The sequence below is a fragment of the Melozone crissalis genome, unplaced genomic scaffold (assembly GCF_028551555.1).
Source record: "Melozone crissalis strain CALT ecotype California unplaced genomic scaffold, PUWL_Pcris_2 ptg000004l_1, whole genome shotgun sequence".
NCBI lineage: Eukaryota > Metazoa > Chordata > Aves > Passeriformes > Passerellidae > Melozone > Melozone crissalis.
This window is the reverse complement of record NW_026535782.1, coordinates 18,853,128-18,875,836: the sequence shown is the minus strand read 5'-3', so window position 1 is coordinate 18,875,836 and position 22,709 is coordinate 18,853,128. Positions and strand designations below refer to the sequence as shown.

Sequence of the window (22,709 nt, the reverse complement as noted above, 5' to 3'; positions counted from 1 at the left end):
ATTTTTAAGTAACAGAAACAATGATCTTGCTGTAGTTATCTAATATTTTTATAATATTATTACATCACTGGATGCAAAATAATTAAAAGATTCCTCCAAAGCCCAATCTAAATGATAAAAAGATTTAAAGAAGAAATTGCCATATCACAAATGCCTCAAGACCCATGCCCACAAACAAGGGGGGAAATCTGCCATTGTATTACCTTATTATCAGTTACCTCCTGAAACAATCATGGGCAGAGGCTAGAACACAGCTAGACAGAATCAACAGAACAAATACAAATAGTATTCACTTAAGAGTGTCTGAAGTCAAGGATGAAAGAGCTGAATTATTACTAAGTGAGAGCAACCACCAGATCAGGCTCTGGTTCCTGGTGGGAAACAGGTTTAAAATAAGCAAAAGGTGATGGTTATTCAGGTGATGGCCTTGTAAGAAAAAAAACCAAAAAAACCCAACACCAAACACAAAAGCAATCTCAAAACAAAACCCAAACACAAACTCAAAGCTTTCCCAAAGGATGTTATGAATGTAAGTAACGTAAAATGATGAAAGGAAAAGATGGAGAAATTGTGAAAAAAAAATCAGCTACAGGATATGAAAATGGCAATCATAAGGACTCAGGAAATCCCTTGAGTTGAAAATAGCTGGAGGCTGGGAGAGCATCGGGGGTAATTACCATACTCTTAGGTGCATACTCAGCTTTTACAAAAACGCCATTTTTCCACCTTCCTTAATAAAAATTCTCACTCCAAAAATTGAAATTGTCTGTTTAAGTTAGGGCATTAGTTTGTGGTTCCACTTCCCATAAAAAACATTCAAAGTCCTCTATAAAGCATTCAAACATCAGCACATTGCTGAATATATCTATATTCCCTTAACTGATTTTCTTATTTAGGGTAACTATAATTACACATTTGATTATAAGAATATGCATCATTTTTCTGTGGGACCTTTGCCTTTCCCAGTCAACCAGACAGATTAAATCAACTCCTTGTCACTAAGGTAGTCAATTACCACCATAAGTAGCCCTGAAAGGCCAAGTCCAGCTGAACATCAGAGTTCTGAGGTAGACTTTGGTGAGTACAAATGGTATCTTCTGCTAAACTATCTGCATGACTGAAATAAATCTTACAGGTGTATGTGTACTGAGACTTTACAGTGTTACACTTCAGCAAATGTGAGGAATCAACACAGAAATAGGAAGGGCACATTTCAAACAGCACAGTACATCAGATTTTAATTACTGGTTGAAACATACCTACAGAATTAAATCTCTATCAGACAGAGGCTTTAGAGGAGATTTAACAAGCAACACACTAATTCCAGCCAATTTCTGTGCTGAGAAATACAGTGTCTCCTTCTCCAAGCTTGTCTCAGAGAAAACATCCAATGGCTGTTTTCAGCATGAAGTTTGGTACAGAAATAAACAACTGAAAACAATATTAAAAAACGTGCTCAGCTTTTGAAGTGACAAACCTACCTCCACCTATAATGACACTGAGTGGTGTGAAAGGTCTAGACCACTTGAAAGTATTTGTTTCAAAACGAAGGGCAGCTCATTTCTCCCTGCTCAGATGGAGCATTTCCATTCCCTGGCCCCTGTTATTACAGGTCACTTTCACCTGTCTGAATTTAGGGCATCCAGACTGTGAAATGAACATGCAGAGAGCAACACCCAGTGAGTAACTTTCGTAGCCAGAGTCAAATCCCACATTAAATCAGCTTTGTCTAGGACTGTCAGTTTTCTGGGTAAGAAATGACTATCAAATAATGAATCACACACGTTTAAAATCAATAAACATTTTCTGTAAAGCAAACCACCTAAGTCTCCTTAGAAGTCAAAGATACTTCATGTAGGTTATGAACTGAGTCAGCAGATGCTGGACAAAAGCAAATTAAAGAAGCTTTTTGTTGCATTTCTGTGTTATTCGAATGATTTCACTGCTTAGAAAGCTGCTTATCTTGGTAAAGCTACTTTCTAGACATTATTTCAAGAAAAAAATGAGGTTAACATGTTACAACCAGCATAGGTAGACAGAGGATTGTTGTACATTGGGTGTGAGATGGTAAACAACAAAGAAGAAATAAAAAAGTTGGTGTTGGTCCCTATGAGAGTGGGAAGTAATAAGCTGTTTCTTGGAAAAAAACAGAACTGTGAGGACCAAGGAGTGTATCTAGGGAAGCTGTTTGTTCATCTGACAATCATGCAATTGAATGTGTTGAAAAGGGTTATATTCTGTCCTAATTACAGAAGTGACCCAATAAGCCCAACACTTTGGGACTTAGTTAGCACCCTATGATTTCACCTTTTCACCAAAAGCAGGCTGACAAATTCCTACAAGAGCTTCTAGTATTAAGTGAGGGTTAAAGCCATATGGAAACTGAATTTTCACAGAATTTAACAATGACAACAAAGTCAGTGGCGTGAATACAGACATAACATTTTGATGTAGCACAAGCTTTCAGTGCACATTCTGCATGGACAGCCACTCTGGCATGTGAATTTAATTGTAAATGAAATGTGTTGAATTGAAATGTCTGAGTTGCTAAATAGAAACATGTACAGCACAGCACTGGCAGTACCTGCCCCATCATATGGTCCTGCCAATACATCGCAGCTTTAATCTGGCAAAATTATCTTGAAAGGACTCTCCATGGGCTAAGAGAGGAAGAGCTCCAAACCCCTCTTGTCCCAGCTGCAGGTGCTAACCAGGTACATTATAGCTCAAGAATTCTGCCCTACAAAGAAGCAAAAGCTTCATGACTTCAATCCAACTAGCAATGAATTGTACCAGGGCAGAATGGGGGCGAGGGACAGACACCTGACCAGCATCAATCACATGCAAAATCTAATATTACGAACAGGAGGAAAGGCCAATTAAAGTCAAAAACAACCACAAGAGGACTGATGGAGGATGCAGTTAATAGAGTCAGCCTTTCTTAACCTGCCAACTACAAACTACAAATATTAAATAAGCAGTAAAGAGAAAAGAGCCAGGAGTAATTTCCAGGCTGGAGATGACAATGTGTGCTCAGGGACCTATTATGCCCACTGCAGAGTTTCATTATGGGATGCCTCTGCAGGCTCCCTTTCCTTCATAGCTTGGAGGCTCCATCATCACTATCAAGGACCTGTGTACAAGCTCTGGTCTCCTGCTGCTCCCAAGCTGGACCTGTGTGTGAACTGCCCCCAGCTCAGAGAGGCTTAACTGCACCCACTAACCTCAGCTGACACAGGTAATCACTAGTCAGGAGAAAGTCAGATCAGTACAAGCCTCAGGAGAGCCTTTGTATGAATCTATCATTTGTACTGTTATTTTTATAGAAACATTTGCACCTAACCTAAGCATCAAAGCAATGATTTTTCATCACAAAATTGTTTTTAAACTTACACTGACAAACCTGTGAGTTGCAGCTGCAACACGGATATTATAACAAGACTTTTCTTGTATTTCAAACCTATTTAGAACTGCAAAATCTCTGGTAGCATATTAATATGAAACAAGGTTTTCAAGCAGAAGATAGCTGTCAAAGATCAAAGGTAGTGTCTTCGTTAGAAACAGGAGTTTAGTTTGCCAGTTATCCTCAAAAAGCTTTCTAGTGAAATAAATTTCAATTTTATTATTTAGTAGGGTAACAAAACACAGCATGAGTGTATTTGAACAAGCATCTCTGATAGTTACTGCTGTACTGACAACAGCCACTAACTTAAAATAAGTATACAGACCTTACTAAGAGCTTTTGTTTGAAACTGCTTTTTTGAAAGCTTTGCTCAGAACTGTAGGACCTTTGGAATCATGAATTGCAGAAGAGCAAAAAACCTAATTTCATTTAAAGGAAGTTCCTGTTCATCTATGTAAAATAGGGGCTAACGAGATGCTTTATACTCTAAATAGATCTTGAACAGCTCTTAAAAAAAATTCAGTTGTAAGGACTGAAAATCTCTGGCTGTGGCACAGACAAAATGGTATTAACCCAGAATGTAAACCTTGTGGATGAAAACATTCTAGAAAAAAGATCCTTAGAATACTTTGTAGAATGGGAAAAGAGTTGTGTAGCAACTGCCAATGAGAGGATATTAAAAAAAAAAAGCAGCAGAAGGTGATTTAAACTTTTAACTTGAGGAGAGTGCTAAGGAAGCTTAGTAAAGTTTGCCGTCCTGCTAATCCCCTTCTGGCAGTTGAACTTTGATGATTTCATAATCCAACTTCCATGCAATGAGCTGGGACATCTTCAACTAGAGCAGGTTGCTCAGAGCCCTCTCCAATTTTTCTTAAATCTTGCCAGGGATAGAACATCTACACTCTCTCTGGGCACCCTGTGTTGACATTTCTACCTTTAAAAAAAAAAATGATGCAATGTTTCCTTTTTTACAGTCACTGGATACTCCATGCGACTGCCATGGCTTTTCAAATATCATGGAGAGTGGCTTGGCAGCTACACCAGCCAATTCCTTTGGGACCCTGGGATGTATCTTGCCAGGTCACACAGACTTAAGTATGCTCAGATTCCTCAGGTGTTACTGTTTTCCTTTGCTCCCTTCAGTCCCTGCCTTGAGATCTACAGATTTGTGAGGCTGAGAAGAGAGACTTACAGTGAAGACTGAGGCAAAAACATTGCTGAGTACCTCAGCCTTTTCTTCTCATCTGCTGAGACCAGTTTAGCAGTCATGCTGATCACAAGGAGTATGCTTTTATTTTCTTTTCTGGCTGAAATACCTACAGAAGTTCTTATTTTTCTTTGCATTCCCTTGCTGATTTCAGCTCCAACTTTGCCTTAGCCCTCCTGACCCCATCACTACACAACTGGGCAATATTTCAATATTTTTTTCCAGCACACCTATTAGTACTTTCACTGCTTCTGCATTTCCTTGTTGTCCTTTAGTTTGACCAGCAGGTCTTCACTCAACTATTCTTTTCTCTTGCCTTCCCTTCCTGATTTCTTACACATTTAATTTAAAAACAAAAATTAATTTTAAAAAAATCAAGTTAAGCAATCTAGGATCATTTGTGAAAATTGTAATACAGAAGAATGTTATCTGAGAGAAGGGCATTCTTGAGGACAGCAGCTTATTGGACACACAGGCATGCTGCATTTCACAAAGAATTTCATCACTGTAGGAAATGAAATCCCATTACTGAAACAATTTCCTTTTTATTTTGCCTTTTAGAAGACACTGAAAGACTGGCTGCTTATCAGGGAATATATTCAGCACTTTCAAAAAGGGGGGCAAATCTCATTGACATGCTTGAAGCTGCCAGTGAACACGTTTGAGTTTTAAAGACTGTGACAGCCACCAGTCAGCTGTCTCTTCAGCGCTTTTTCCCCACTGAGCAGACCTTCACTTCTCCATCACTGAGGCAAAGAACAACCAAGCAAGTTTTGCACACATTCACAATATTTATAAGCAATATACACACATGACTCAAGAATGAGAAAAGCTTTTATTTAGTGCTTAAATATATACATACAAAGGAAAACTCAGACTGAGACTTTCCTGGGTGACACTTGACAAAGAATGATTTGGGGCAGGTTGTGTGTCTGCATTTAAGTATATTATAGGGAAGAGGCAGAAAACATTAAGGCAATTTCTACTATTTATATACTAGCAGCTACTTTATATATTATGACTAGTATTCTTGTTTATATATGGGAAATTAATTAAAACAACTCTGCATATGTTAGGATTTTAGGAGCATTGGTCACTTTGGTAACATCACTGCCTTTTTATTATTGGATTAAGTAGACTTGGATATTTAAATCAGAGATTGATAAACTGATTTTTTTTAGTACTTTCCTATGTTACTTTACTTTCATTTTACAATGAAAACATTATCTGCATTTTCAAGCTTTACTACAGAAACATTCAACAAGCTCTAAGACACTCACCAGAAAACATCTGATTAAGTAAATGAAATGCCCTTTACAAGGAATTCTCAAATACTTTCATATCTCAAACGGATTGTACATTTACCACATAATACCCAATTGTTCTGAGACTTTTTTCTCTTCCTTCTAACAATGAAATGTAAAACAAGCTGCTTTAAACAAGCGAGGAATAAAAAAATTGCAAACTATTTTCAACAGAAAACTTTGACTTGTTAACTTTGTCTAACTTCAAAATAAAGAAAATATTTCCAACCCAATTGTGACAGACTGTTTGCTTGAACAGAGCTAAAACATTCATTTGTTAAGTTTGCCAGTGTTCCTTACCCAGTTTATCAAAGAAAAACTTCCAAGCAATAACAATCCTTGCATACGCCTCCCATGCATCACTGCTACTTATTCTATACTCAGTAGAAAGCCAGCTTATTCTTCAAATACCATAAACTGCAGAAGACTCTTTTCCCTATTCTTCATTTCCAGCGATTTTAAATCAAGGGAAGTACAATTAAATTCTGGCTTGTCTTGCCTTTCCACAGTTTTCTTCTATTTTTTCCTTCAGTTTCTAATGAACCAAAAAAATAAGATAGAGGAGTAGAAAGGAGAAGAAAAACGATACACAAGTTCCTTACACTTGTCTAACCAAATACATTATACTCTTCTTTTCTCCAGTGACTTGTATAAATGTTAATTCCTTCAACAGATAGGATTAAAGTTTTTAAATAGTATTAAAATAGGATTTGAAAAGCAGAGGATATTCCTCCTAGAGTACTACAGTTTTGTGAAAGGTCAAAATGCAGGGTGTGTCTTTACTCCACCATATTGCTCAAACATATTTTGTGTAACTAATATATCCAGTGGCAGAAGTTAAATTTAAACTGTTTGTACTTCATATAGTATAAAGAAAAGTTTGGGAACATTCACTCCATTGCTAAAGGGAGAAAAACATTGAAGTGTGTCAGATATAGATTTCTTCTCCTAGAATCAACAGCTCTTTACTAACTCCAAGCTCACTGGTAGATACAGACACTTACCATGATGAGGAAAACATATTCCATAGCTTCCTTTACATTTTTGCAGAATCTTTTTCTACGCTTTGAAAGAATGACTGTCTCTAGTCAAAAATCACATAATTGATAACGAATGTTATCACAAAGATAGCATTTTTTGAGACCATTTGTATAAAAAGACAAAGATTCTATTTCTAGCTTTATTTTAAAAAGCTTCTGAAAATAGTAAGAAAGGTTGGTGTGTACTTGGACATGAAAAGGCCTTTTAATAATCCAGATGAAAGCACGATTAGTACATTCAGTAGCTTTGAAGGACAGGATCTGATGAGATTTAACTGGACAGCAAAAGGACATCTAATGAAGTTAAAAAGTGGCAAACATAAAGCAACGCAGATGTGATGGGAAAAAAAAATCAGTTACTTTTCCTAAACTGAGCATATGAAAGCTTAACATAGGAAACTTAAAAGCACAGCAATATCCCAGGCACCTCATTTTATCTGCTAAAATGCAAAAAAGAAAAAGACAATGTTGAAAACAAAATGCAACTTTTAATCTTGGACAAATAAGTTCAAAAGAATGAAAGTTCCTCTACAGAAATTAATAGTACAGCTGCATGTAGAGTTTTTAGCTATGACATGTGTCAAAATTTATCACATAAGTAGAAAAGGACCAAAAAATTCCAGGTTAATTATTACAAGCCAAGACTTCTCCAGTCAGGACTGACTAGCCCAGCTCTAGATACCAGTACAGATACCACACTAAGCCTGTGTACAAGGCAAACACTGATCAATGTAGAACCATTGTAGGGATGCACCAACTCTTTAACCTCTTCTAACACCATATGAGTACAAAGTACATTTTATGGATAAAGACATTTGGAGCTGCTGTCTCTAAGTCACGGAGCCTTTCAAAATCAAATCCCTAGCTGTCTTAAGTCAGAATTATCTTGTCATATTACTAAAGACAAAGCTGCATAGAGGAAGTTTGTAGGTTCCTTCATTACAGGAAGGAAGGCTTGGACTTCACTAAATTGCTTAGTGAAAAAAGTATTCTACAGGAAGATGATGAGATTATTTTAAGTGCTTATGTATCACACTGAATGGATTTTGTCTTTGAATGTACCAAGCAGTTAAGACAAGAACTACCAGTAAACCATCAGTAATGAACTTAGCCCTGTTAAGAACAGTGTAGCTTAAATGAAGTAAAGCAGATGCAATTCTGATCTGGAATGCACAACTAAAGAAGACATGCACGTGTATGTATGCTTACCACACAAAAGTTTAGTCTCTTTACAACTGGGAGGCAGAGTGGGCATCTAGCGAAGCCAGTTAAGTCCTCATTTAGACAAACAGCTGTGCTAGGGTTTATTCCAATTCTAAAAACTCCAGGCAACACATATTAGTGATCAGGCTTATTTACAGAATTAGATATTTTCCAAAATGGTGCCAAAGAACATGTATATATGCACGTATATAACACATGAGCATGAACAGCACTGAAGGCATGCACTGATACAGGTGCTCTAAGTCAAATTTGAAAAGAGATTCCATAATACTGAACTACATAAAATAGCAAAAAAGCTGGTAAAAGTATGCATAGAAAAAGGGCTTTCACATTTCATTACCTATTATGTATGTAAATTTAACTTAGAGTGCCCTTCAAAAGTATACTAGATTTGCAAATATCAAATGCTGAATTTTATATACTAAGTAATGATGTAGTTGTCAGGAAATGGTGAACACAGAAAATCAGTGTGCAAGCACAGATGTCCTTCAATGTTGTACAAAGCTTCCTGAGAATATTGGCTGTATATCTGCAGACAACCACACTAGAATGCTGGAAGAGAATTTACCAATGCTTGCATGGAGTCTGCCCTGAAATCCTGGTCAAACCTACAAAATGCATATTGATTATCCTCACAAGTTGACACTTGCACTGCCTGCCCTTCTTTTGTTGGCTAGAATAAAATAAGTTATCTATTTCACAGCCTTTTAAAACCATAGCCATATACTTTTTTCCATCCATCTACTTCATTTCCTAAAACACTTGGAGTTCTTCATTAAGAAATTCCAAGGGTTCTGGACAGTGTATTTGTGGCTTCAGTCTGTCAAAGCTGCAGTGACACAAAACACATTACTCTATAAAAACATGCACTATTATTGTCAGTTCTGGTTTGGCATGTATGCTGATCCCAGTTACTTTTCACAGCAAAACCTCCACAGAGAAAAGGATTGGTATGACAAAAAAGGAAGGTCAGAGAGAGTTTAAATACACCAGAATAGGAGAGAGACTTAAAATATGGCATTTCTAAGAGAGATACTGCAGTTTAGCAGCATGAAGCATTTCTTATTGAATAATTCAAGAGTCTTATTCACAACACTAACCTAAGTGCTAATTAGCCACAGCAACACCCTTTCAACAAAAATATAAAATAAGATCTAATTAATGACCATTTCTAGTGGCAAAAGATGAAGTTCTCTAATTTATCTGTGGAAAAAAAACCCACTAGAAGATAAATAGAATGAAAGGGGAACTTTAAATTAAAAAAGCATTTCAAAGGCTAGGTTGCTGAGGGCATTTCAGGGCCTAGGGCATACTTCTCTGGTTAGTCCTTGAAACTCATCATTGCAAGACTGAGATGATTATTTCTCTTTAGGAGTAATCCCTTCTATGCCAGCAAACACAGAAGTTGTACATTATTTAAACTCATGCATGCATACAATTGGACTGAGAAAGCAGTATACCAGAACCCATATATTATTTTTTAAACTAAAACAGTGACAAAGTGAACCTGCATAATTCTTTGAAACTGAGTCAAGAAACTCCTCCAGCAGCTGATTACACTGTAGTCTGCTATAACATGTTTCTTGCAGTTTAGTACATTGTGTTATTTCTCAAGTGGAAAATGAAGGGATAAGAGATCTATTCATAGAACTTAGCAAATTTGATAACACAGAGCAGCAGGTCACTAAATCATAGATAACTGGGGAAATTATTCCTAATGGGAGTTACAGTGTGCTCAGTAAAACTGCTTCCACTGCTATCTACCAGACTATCTACAACATCCATTTTATTCAAATTTCAAATCCAACAGTAAGACAACAAATAAAGCCTAGCTAATAAGCCATAAAATGTCAATTGAATTGCTTGCATTAGGCATATATATAGAAACTAACTTCAATTTAAATGGCACCTGACTTATGCATTTTATTATTCTAAACACTGCAGTTATACCATTTTCATTGTAGTGCTGAAACTGTTTTATTAACTTGTGCTATTGCGCATGTTTTAAGTGACCAGTAGTGCTGATCAAGGATGCAGAAGGACAGATGTTTAATTGGCAGTAAGCACGCAAGAGTGAATTCTCAGTTGTCAAGTTTCAGGCAGAAGTTCAAGAGAAAGACATGCCCACAGCTAAAGCTGAGCCTCATTACTGAATTTCAAATGCCTGTTTAAGACCTCCTCGATTAGTGAAGTATGAAAGTTTATTTATTCTTGCCTCAGAACCCTAGTTTACTTCTGATTTAGGTCCACAGGAATGCAAAGACAGATCTTTATATGAAGAAGATAGTCCCCATTAAAAATCTGAAAGTCATGGGGATGATTTACATTTGAGAAAGTCAAGACTGTGTGCGTGGACTCAGCTGAAACTAATATGTGGGCTCCTCCCTGCAACATTTCTCAGCAACAACATAACACCATAATCATGCCAAACTGGTCTGCTTGAAAGTATGCTTTGCCTTTAAAGAGACATTTGCTTCCTAATTTTCAGCAACCCACTCATCGTTTACAAAATTTCATTTCAGGGATGTAGTTATAAGTTGTCCTACGATCTTGCCACATTCGCTTCCTCACAATCACACTGACACAATCTTTCCACTTTCCTTAGCATTGGTTAAAGTATTTACCTATTTTGTCATATAATATACACAAAATGAAGTCTCTACATCTATATTATTGTCCATTTCCAGTCATCTCTATTTTGGAGAAACAAACCTCATGAAAGCAGAAGCTGTACAGTATCAGTGAAATTCTGTGAGTCTTTATTTAAAAAGCTACCAGCTCCTATGAATTGCTTCTGCTGGTTATTTTTTAACTGCATAGGGCTTAGCAGTCTTGCATTCAGTCATCTTCACCTCTATAAACTGGGGTTCCATCTCTCAAAAAAGGCTCCTATAGCTATAGTTGTTTTGACACTGGCATAGTAACTATACAATATAATGTAATGGGGCCACTGGGACACAGTTTCTTCTATCTTTATGAAAACATGGTAATATAAAAGTCTCGGGAGCTGTTTAAGAAGTTTCAGAATACAGTATTCATTTGAAAATCAAGTAATTTCTCATAAGTTCTTTCTTTTACTGCTTAGCAGGAAGAAGTTTCTCTTTAACTTACCAGGCATTATAATATTGGAAAAACCTAGCTTCCTTGTTATGGATACTCCATGTGTAAATCTGGATGTATACTCCCTCCTAATTTGTTCTATGTCTCCATGAAGCAACTGAAGAGAAACTGCAAGACCTGAAAATGAAGAGAAAAACAATGGAAACTTAGACATTCAAACAGATTATTATCAGTACTTCTTAAAAATGTTATGTATTTGCAAGTATATATGCATTCTTGAGAACAGGAAACTCAGAGGAAGCCAACCTACTTCAATTCTGAAGTGTATTTGTGAAGGGTATCAACACCAAAAAATCAGTAAAGACTTGAAAACAACTACCTATGAAAACATTAGCAAATTATTACTGATGTGTAATTGAACCAGAATGATATGAATGAAAATTATATCAGTAGGGACAGACTAATGTTTTAACTAAAAAGAGAACTAGAAAGAGGTCAATTTGGAGAAATTGCTATCAGGGCATTTGGTATCATTTTAATTTTTCACTTCCTTCAACACAACTCTGCCTTTATTGACATGCAAGAAAAAGTGCACATACAATTTTTGCCCTGAGCTATGGGTGAAACACAGAAGTCTCATCACAGTGTATCACTTTGTATCAACTCATACAGAGTTATATAATTTATTCATCCAAAATCTGAAGAAAAAATTCTAGTAAGCTAATATAACATAATCGGTATTCTTAGGAACAGTAATTTCATAAGGTAAGGACTAAAATTACAATCTTTGTTCAACATTTACCAGATTTAATCAATCATACTCATTCTTATGTTTGCTAGAAGACACACAAAATGCAAGGGTGGCCATATAATAATTTCCCAATTTTTATTCTTCTAGAACCAAGGAAGCATAACTCCTTCTACTACATCTGCAGTACACAAATAAATTGCAAAGAGCATACTTCATTACAGTTGAGATTAACAAAAGCAGCAGGCATGCCTTTTGGTTATTGCAAATATAATCACTGAGGCAAGTGTCAGAATGACACAGCTTGTAAAGATTAATCTTGCCTGACCTTCAGCATTACTACGGCATATCCTGTGTCAACACACAGATCAAGGAGAAGATAAAAGCTTTGTATGCACTCAACAACTGGAGATAAACAGACCACTCAGAAGAAGAGTCATAATGAACTTGAGATTAAGCTGAAGCAAATAACATGTACAACACAGACCGAACAACAAGGTCATCAGTCCTTTTGGCTTTGAAAGAAATTTTCCCTACAACCATATTACTGTTCAACTGAATAAATTTACTTGAAGTCTGGCAGTTCCTAAAATCAGGGCTCAAAACTCTGTACTATGTACTGCCAGTCCAGGCTCCAGCAGATCATATATATAATTACCATGACAACTTTTATATTTTTCCCCTTACCTATGTTTACATTTTCTTATTTTGGCAACTCCAGAGAAAGTGATACTCTGACCAAACCTTCCTTCTCATAAAAACAGCTCGCCTACACATCTCCAACTGGGTACATAAACAAATCTTACAAGGAAAAGCATTCAGTAAATTCTTCTCTATTTTAAGGACTGTATTTAATGCCATAGATATTAATTATTTTTATAGGAGAATTTGTTCTATGGTTATACAGTGAACGACCTTTAGGAAGAAGTGACAATCATTATTTGGGCAGGTGAGAAAATAAACCACACCATGGCTAGCTGACAATACAGAAGCTTGGTACAAAGCAAAATTCAGGCTCTCTTAGAGCAGGTGAAAGGTTTTTCATTGCTGTATGGGAAGAGCTAGGCTGGGTATAGCTCCCTGATAAATATGGATATTTAGACCACCCCCAATCTTGCTGCTTTTATATTTTAAGAAATTGTCATACATACACATGTATAATCATGCCCTCATATGCCCCCATTGCACTGTTTCCCTGGAAACCTGAAAAACCCATTTGCTATTGTTACAGATCACATCAACCACAACAGCATTAATCAGATATTGTACACCACCTGGTGTAAAGTTATTGTGTTTTCTAAACAAAGGTTGAAGACTCCAAATTCAATTTTCTTTCAGTATAAATTTCACAGATTCCCTTGAAAAATTTTATTTAACTTTAAAATCAGATGTCAAAAACACCTCATCAATGGCTAAACACTTTTAACTTGAGAAAAAAGCTATCTGTCAACGATTTGAAGCACTTGCTCATGCAAGGAAAGAAAGATATAGAGCTCTGCATTTCATGGCATTCATTGTTAGAGAATGAAGAGTCAGCTTTATACATCCAAAAGCATCAAGAAATCTCTCAGTGAACACACCTGAAACACAGGTTAGTCATTTTACCTATAGTTTAAATACATCTTTGGAATATAAATGGCATGCATTCCCAAGCTTTTCAGAAAAATGAAGAACACTGGATTACAGATAGCAAAGTTACTTTAGAAATGTTATATGGTGTAAAGAGGCTAGTAAATAGGAAAGAGTGAAAGTCAGCCAGAATGGAAACAAAGCAAGGATGCACAGAGAAGGAAATCTGAACGACCTCCAAAAATCCAGTCTTCAAGTGAACAGTTTTGCCACTGAGGACCCAGCTGTCAAAAAAAAGGGAATTGACAAGAAGTAGAACTGATAAATTCAGTAAAATGCTAAAGTTGGGAGCACATGTATTCTACCTAATTAATGAAAAGAACATAATTCCCAGGTAAGCATTCAGATTGCTCTGTCAAAACTCCACTAATTTTGAAAGACACCCAGGCTACCCTCCATTAAGGGCCTAAAATCATAAGAGGCATACTGTTATTGAAGCGTGATGCTCACATTACAGAACAGGTTGCCTGAATTCCCCACAATTTGTTACTTTCAGGATGTTGAGATGGACAAAAGGAGCATAATGTATATCAAAGGGTGGCCCCTAGAATTGCTTTCACTCTGCTCTCAAACCCAGACTATTTGACGATCAATAATTGGCCACTGGTGAGCTGTTCATAGGCCTCTAGTATCATCCTGTGCCAGTACTTCCAAGGTGTGTTATGGTCACATACCTTTATTCTTCTGTGTTCCATGTTAGTCTAGGGTTAGAGCTAGTTAACTCTACACTAAGTACATGTCATAGGTATTTGTTAAATACAAAGCATACATCCACCACACAACTGCACAAAACTAAGCAAGAGCTATAATAAGGCAGATAAAATGTATTATTTTGTAATTTGATATATGCTTTTACAAGTCAAAACAAATCTCCTGTCAGAACAACACAGGGTAAGACAAGTCCAGGCAGTCAAAGCCAGATAGGTAAAGAGGACCTTGCTGTCAGCCAAACACAAAGCCTGTGGCCAGTTGCAAGCCACAGCAATCTCATATTCATGCATTTGTAAAAATGCAATTCACTTCCAGAAGAAAATAGACACCCACCATGACTGAGGAACCACGCAAATGTAATAAAAATCATGGGGAAAAGGTACTTTAAAAAAGATGGAATAATTCACATTTTGCAAGGGCCTAGAGTTTGTATGCTTATTAAAAACTGAGCTACTGGAATATCAATAAGCATTAACTAACATAATTTAAAACATACTGAAACATCAGATTCAGATTTTCAGAAGGGTGCAGATTCAGCCTAAGAGGGACTCCCTCAGGCACATTGCACAATAAAGTAGATTGAAGAGGAACTCACAAGCTGAAACACATCACCCTTAAACTAAAAGAGAGGAGCTTCAGTGCAAATGTTAGGAAGAAATTCCTTATGGTGAGGGTGGCAAGTCACTGAAAAAAGATGCCTAGAATTGTGGATGTCCCATTCCTGGAAGTGTTCTAGGCCAGATTAAACACAGCAAAATTATTAGTTTTAGAAAAACATAGAGCATTTTGTGATGGGACAGCTGTTCACAGACAAAGCAAAATAGAGATGTGCAGCATGTCACCATACACTCCCATACACTCCATCTGACTGTGGCTGAACCACTACACCATTTATTACTCCTGGGAGCCATCAAAAACTTCCTAACTATACATGTCCACTTCTAGAATATTAGGAGCTAAAACATAACAACAAAAATTATTATCCAGTCTCTGAAGGACTGGCACATTTTTTTTAATAATGTCTGTAGCCTAGATTTGTCCCCTCAGGAAAAAGCTTCAATTACCTCCCCAGTGATAATTAAAACATCTTGTGTTAGCTATTACTCTTTATTTACCCCAGTTTTCAAACCACTACAACAATACTCTGTAAGGCACTGCAAATAGATATGCTTTTATTTCTTTTGCAAGCACATGAAATTTCTTACTATTAACTTGTACTAAATTTCAACCCAAGACAGATTATTTTTATTATTCAGATGAAAGACAATGCAGAAAATTGTCAATCTGCTGAATAAGCATCCCAGATTTTTGTTAGATTTGTCATTTTACCTTCAAACAGCTTTTGTGCTGCATTATTGATTTCTGCACTTAGTTATGACAAATGGCATCTGTTCATTATGCTTATAGACCAACTTTATTTGCATTTGGGCTTCTGGGGGCAGGGGAAATAATTTACAGTCAGCTTCTATCTACTGGCAGCAGAGAGTCCTTGATCATATTAAGAAGAAAATGCCTAGCAGCTGCTCAGAAAACTGATAGAAGAAAAAAAAAAACAAACCTCAGACAGAATGTTATTCAGCACTGTTTGTATTTTAAGAAAAGTAATAAAATAAGGCATCTGTCCAAATAAAGTTGCCTAAAGATGATAAAGCTTTTTCAGGGCTTACAGGTGTTCCAATTTCCAGTAGTGTTTTAAGTGACAAGGTAAAAAGGTAAAGGTAAAACCAGCAGATTTGCACAAACAAATGGTTTACTGATTTAATGTGATCTGGGACAAACAGTTGTATAAATCTTGGCCACAGAAAACTCTGAGTAGAAAATCCCACAAATTACAGTCTGGGAATAGAGAGGTAAAGAAGGAGAGGTAGATTCAGTCCTTGATGGCCTTTTTGAAGACTACATTCTGATTAATTTAAATTATCAAATTAAACTCCAAACTCCTCTTTTCCTCAGCTTTAAATTCTGGGGTTTAGCTCACTTAAAAAAGAATGCATCAATGCCATTGCAACACTTTGACAGCTTTCTTGGAGCTCTTTTGTCAAGATTTTTGTCAGAAATGCCCTCAAGTGTATAAAGTAGGGATGTTTTTCTTCCTCAAATGGAAGAGAGACACTTAAATGCAAATGAGATTTAGCTGTCATTCAAAACTGGCTTGGAATTTCTTTACAAGGTAGGTGATAAAACCTCAAGTATTTCTTGCCAGACTTACCACAGGATGAAGGACAAAGGACCAAAAGGCTAAGTTACTATTATAAGCATCTAGCCTAACTACCCTATAAAGACAATAAAAATTTCAGAAATATTGTCTCCAGTTCTTGCCTTAACAAGGTCACTGCTGCCCTTTTCTATTAACAAGTCACTGGGCATGGCAGCACCCATTTGCACACTACAGTGTTACACTGCAAAGGTGAACCATCTTGCACAAAGCTTTTTTAAATTACATTTTTACAAACTAGATGGTTAGTTAGAATATTATGGAGTGTGCAAAACACACAATTCTGCAATTATAAGTGGCTTATATTGCTTCTAGCTCAAATAAAAGCTTCCAAAGAAAAACTTGCTATTTTCTCCTTCATGAAGTGCAGTTCTTCATGGAAACAGAATTGTATTAGAAATTTAGCTATTTGCATTCCAGTTATGAGTCTTATTTCAAAGGAAACAGATGTTTAATAGGTATTTAAACAAAATGTTAAAGATCTAATCCCCACCAACATAAGAACCTAGGTAACAATTGTAAAGAACTTATAAATATATTCTTTGAAGAAGTTAAAATCTTGTGTACGTGCTATATTAATAATTTGAAATAGTGTAAAGATTTTGTATTCTTTTAGTAGATTAAATTAAGGAAGTCAACCCTATATCCAATAAGTAGCAGAAATTTTTGGACAAGGCTTATAAAAACATAATGCAACTCCAAGATAGAAATATGAACCAGCTATTGTTATTATTCAGCCTTACCTAGGAATTTCTGGGTTTAAATTGAGAGCCACTTGAACCACAGGCAGCAAGAGTGTGTCCAGCAGGACCAGGGTAGGGTTTGTTCCCCTGTCCTCGCCTCAAATCCTGTGCTCAGTTTTGAGGTCTTCACCACAGGAAGGAAGCTGAGGTGCTGAAGCATGTCCAGAGTAGGGCAGCAGGGCTGGTGAAGGGTCTTGGAGCACAGTTTTTATGAGAAGCAGCTGGGGGAGCTGGGGTTGTTTAATCTGGAGGAAAGGAAGCCGAGGGGAGACCTTATCCCTCCCTACAACCACCAGAAAGGAGGCTGCAGTGAGGTGGGGATCCATCCCTACTCTCAAGTTACAAGTTGCATTGGAAAGGCTGCCCAGAGAAGTGCTTGGCTCACTATCCCTGGAGACAGTTCAAAGACCCGCTTGGCAGCCCTGGGTTAATGGTTGAACTCCATGTTAAAGGCCTTTCTCAGCCTAAACAATTCTATGATTCTATTATTGCAGTACTGACTTGAACAATAAATCATAGTTTCTACTGAATAGATAATCTCCCTGGCAGTACCACAATGGCACATCTTTCATTCTTCCCTGAAAACAACATGAATTTGACTCTATTACAACCTTATCTCTTCAGGGCCAAATGATCTTGGAACAACACTTCATGTGCAAAATTCGTTATATGAGTAATCTTTTGGCTTTAGCATTTTTTGTGAACAAAAAGAATGCCTTAATTCATTGTATATGTAGTGAAGCACATAAGAGCAGCATTCTTATTTTAAATGTATTTCAAACAGTTGCCTTCAGTGACAACTAATTCTTAAAGACATCAAACTGGAATACACAATCTCCTTGTCACAAAACAAAGATTAAAAATGTCAGATTTATAAATTTTCCTAGAACTAGAGTAACTAAGCAAATGCATTTGCTGTTTAAATGTTAGTGATGTGAAGATAAAAAATACATTTCAAAGCAATGCTGACACCTGAGAACCTTGTTGATAAAACGCAAACATCAGAAATCTTCTCTGTGATTAATTATATGCCCAGGAGTTGCCTAAAAGTTATGTACTTCATTCTGTTTTACCTCCTCAGTGAAGTTCATGCTACCATTCTCCTGCTATTATTCCTCCTCATTGCTCCCCAGTCATTGCTCCAGTCAATTCTTCACTGTAAGCCTATGCTTTCTTTTCGGCTAAAACTCATAGCTCTTCCTAGCAGGGAATGCACATTTAGTTTCCCATCTGAGATTTCTTGTGCTGGTTCACAGGAAAAAGCTCTCCTTGCAACAACTCTGAGTGTGGTAATGCTGTGAGCTGCTGGGGCAGTGTCACATAAACACAGTCACATTACTTCTGGCATCTAGAAAATACTTCAAGTTACCACAGCTCTACTTTTTAAAAAAAATATTTATTGATTATATTTTATATGTATTTTATTTTATTATATATTTTAAACAATATATTTATATATTATTTTATATGCATTGTATTTTTTAAATTTATTTATTGTAGACATATACTGAGCTAGCAATTCCCTGCTGCATTTGATCTCTTGTAGCTCTTCATTTCACAAGCGTGAAAAAATGATGCTCCCTGATTAAGGGGACTCTGTAGTTTCTCCCCTGCAAGGTAAATAATGAGACTAACAGGCTTCCTGCCCCAAACCAAGGAATTTGTAAGCCAAAGCTTACTTTTTGTGAAAGAGGAAATGAAACAGACAAAGTACTTGTTCCCTTAAATTTCTCAGTGTTTGACAGTAACCATGGAGAAATTATATCATCAGAGTGCCAAGGGGCTGCTGAATGCAGGTGAACAGGCATGAGAAAGCCCCAAAGCACATATCACTGTGTCTAACCAACTGTGTCCATTGTCATCCCTGCCCCAGAACCTACACCTTGTCAGATGAGCTCATACAGTGGGCTGGTCTACCTCATGTCTTTTCTGACCAAACCTTATATGACCACGGAGACAGAGACTCAGTGGCAGGTATATTGTGGAAAAAAGTCCCACATACGAGGTAAAAATAGTTCCGTACACTGAAGGATGTTCTATGAAGCTTACTTTAGGTTGGTTAAAGTTAAAATTATTTGCCTTTGAATAAGCATCCTCACTGAACTTCAAGAACGTTTGATCTCACTCTGAGGTGGGTTCCTGTTTCTGCTGGTGTTGGACCACAAAACTTCCTGAGGACCCTTCCAGCCCAGCTTACTGTGTGATCTGATGAATAACATTCCTCCTTAAGATGACAGATTGTCCTTCCTCATGGTGGTAGTGTTGGCAAACATCTGTCAACACATAGGCTTCAAGTCCTCCAAGCTTCAACCAAGGAATTCTAGTTTCAAGCACTCACAGCAATTAATGTATAATTAACAGTGCTCCCAGTGGAGCTGCAAAGTAAGTTTGGCACTGGTACCACAGAATAAACCACACTGTCCTCAGTATAAATGCAATTAGGTTACATCAGTCTTGTCTAGTTCATCAGAACACTCCAAGATAATGGCACAAGGAAAGACTTTCCCACTACATCAGTTATTTCCATGGACTCCACACGAGTTCAAAGTTACAGAGCAGCCAGAGGTGTTTATAATTTCTTACATCAGTAATTTAATCTCTATAGGACTAAAAAGGATTTTTACCTCCTTTGCTGTCACAACTGAAAATCACATGTATCCCTTCCTCAGCTTCCAAGAATTACTGCATGAGGCAAGACTTTTCAAAACTTGTTATAAGGAAATCCCAATCAGCATTTACAGAAAAGCTTACACTTGAGACTATTAGGAGCCTAAAGGGAAAAGCAGAGTAAACCAGAATGTCTTGCATCCCCTTAAAAGTAAGTCATTCAGTCTTTCTTTTCATAGGAATGTGAAGAAAAAGAAATTCATAGTGCATTTCATGGACATTTAAATATGATTTTTATCAGGGAACTCACTGGGGAGAACATTCATATATATCATGAGATCCAGGCTTAAATCTTTCCTCTGAGAGATTGGTAGGAAGACATGAATAGAGATCACACTTAAGAAAATTATGTGCTACTCAGAAGGCTTTAGAGCCACTTCCACTTTCCCCATGGTATCATGAATATTTTCAGATCATATACAAAGTTGAACAGTTGCTGCAGGGAAGTTGGAGAAGCCAAGCAATTAGCGTGCTCATCTGGGACATGCAAGACTGGCTGAAAATCCTTTTCCAAATCAGATCTCTGATTCTACAGACACAAAAATAGAAATGTGCTATTTTCCTCATAAAACTGATGCAATTAAGTGTGATGTCTATGCAGGAATATTGGGTTTTCCACTGCTTTTTGCATTTAACATTTAAAACAAAGTAACCAGCTTCTAATTCTAAGAAAAAAAAAGTTATACAAAAAAAATAGATTTTACAGCCAACTCTGCTCCAGATTCTACTGAAATCTGGTTTGTGTAATAATGACATTCCACAAATACCAGAAACTCTATGTAAGAAATAATAAAGCTACTAAATGCAGCAAAGGTTGTACAATTTGGCGTTTGCAATATTCATTTCATCCCTTACACCAGGCAACCAGGTGTTTTCCAGCAACATGATACCTTACACCAGCTGCAAAGACCAGTGGTGAATTGGAATTGCATCCACTACCTGCTGCTTCACTCTGTTAGATTGGAAATTCTTACAGAAAACACATTCCAGTTCCCACTCCAGCAAAGGATACTAAATTATCCATGAGAGTGCACCCTTCCTTCCATTCCTGCACCACTGAGAAGAGGAAAGTGGATGAATATCTGTGTCCTGCTCCTTTTTGAGCTTTGTAAACAAATGACAGTCATTTGACTTTATTTGATCATTTTTAGACACAAGCTGAGAATAAGATGCAAGAGGATTCTGTACATAAGAACTGTCAAGAGTTGAAGCAGAAAAGGTAAGTTTTTGGCACTGGGGGATTGAGTGGCAAATACAAATGCTATAGTATGTCACTAAGCATTTTACATGCAAGACACTCAAAGTACATTTTGAGCTCCTTTTCAGATTGCCACAAAAAATGGAAGATTTTTTTTCCCTGAAGAATATTATGAACTATCTGATAAACCCTTTTAGCATGGGGACACAACAATTTGTGGGAACTAAAACATGTAAAATTTCCTGACTTGAAAGAAACCGTACAGGAATATGAAGAGGGAACAAGCTTAGAGAACAGACAGTAGTCTGAAGCATCTTCACTGTTGTGTTTACCATGCTTCCTTTCTAAGTATTCAAGGTGATTTGAAAAGGGCAAGTGTAATATAAACCCAAAAAAATCAAGTTTTCCTACATCTGGCACATACCTACAACAGTTCCTAAGGGAGAGAAAAGACATCTCTCTCCTGTAATGCAAGGTGTTATCTTTTTTTGACAGCAACAAGGTGGCAGCCAAAGCTAATGAGGCTTCAGAACCAGCCACAGAACACTACCACAGAAAAAGACAGCAAATAAAAAATAAAAAGCAGTGTAACAACAATATTTTCCATGAGGTGTCAGCAGAAGTATCTGAACATATTGCTAAAACCTTGCAAGTGCTTTTTCAGGCTGCTAAGGAGTCACAGGAGGATGAATTTCATGTGTGTGCTATAAATAACCTTCCATAGTTTATCTTTCACCTGCTCAGTGCTGGAAGTGGCATTACTGCTCACTTCCTCCTTCTCTCTCCACAGTCACATCCACTGCTGGAATTCTGTGCTGCTGTTCCCTCTTCCCTCCCTTACCCTGACAATCCTTTTCAAAATGCAGCCAATTTTCCATTTGCTACCTTTAGTTTCCAGCCTCCTGCAACATGTAAAAACATTCACATGCCACATCTTTCATGCTGAATATTCACATAATTTAGAGTATTCAAATTTATCCAATGTCTCCTAAGAACTGCACATTTAACTGTGAACTTTAATTTCATGAGAGAAGAACTGGATTAGCAGTGTATCACAGAGTAAGGACACATTATAGGGACAGTCAGAACGATGAAGAATAAATTTTTCTTGATGAATATGATTAACACACATTTAAGAAACCAAACATTAAACTTACTCAGTAATGTATCTATTTTCAGTACATGATTTTCATACTTATTGTCCAATAAGATCCATGATATTCTAAACCTTAAATATATGCATATATTTGGCTAGATTCTATTATGAGAAAATAATCAAATTAGAAATGGCTAAATATATAACTTCAGTCTTGATAAATGAGCTTTTATGTGCTTCTTGGTTATCCTGTAAAGATAGCTTAACATACATTTTCAAGACAAACATTGTCCTTGCAATCAAGCTAAAGAAGCCTGCAATGTACAATACAGTTAAAGAAGCCTGAAGTCTGCTACATGAAAGGCATTATAAATACAATATACTGAAACCTTGAAAATGAGATTTCTCTATGGGCATATTTCAACTAATTGACCTTTCACAGGGAAAACCAACATTTGAATACA

The 22,709-nt window shown here is 36.8% G+C and overlaps 1 protein-coding gene across 4 annotated transcripts in view; it reads right to left on the bottom strand.

The window, feature by feature from the left end:
- The window catches only part of DOCK4 (dedicator of cytokinesis 4), a 223,559-nt gene that overhangs the window by 82,552 nt on the left and 118,298 nt on the right, over positions 1 to 22,709 (bottom strand). For all 4 annotated transcript variants that reach the window (XM_054280760.1, XM_054280777.1, XM_054280769.1 and 1 more), the window contains exon 13: positions 11,290 to 11,415. In XM_054280760.1, coding sequence (XP_054136735.1) covers positions 11,290 to 11,415 — 126 coding nt within the window. The remainder of the gene's footprint in view (positions 1 to 11,289; positions 11,416 to 22,709) is intronic.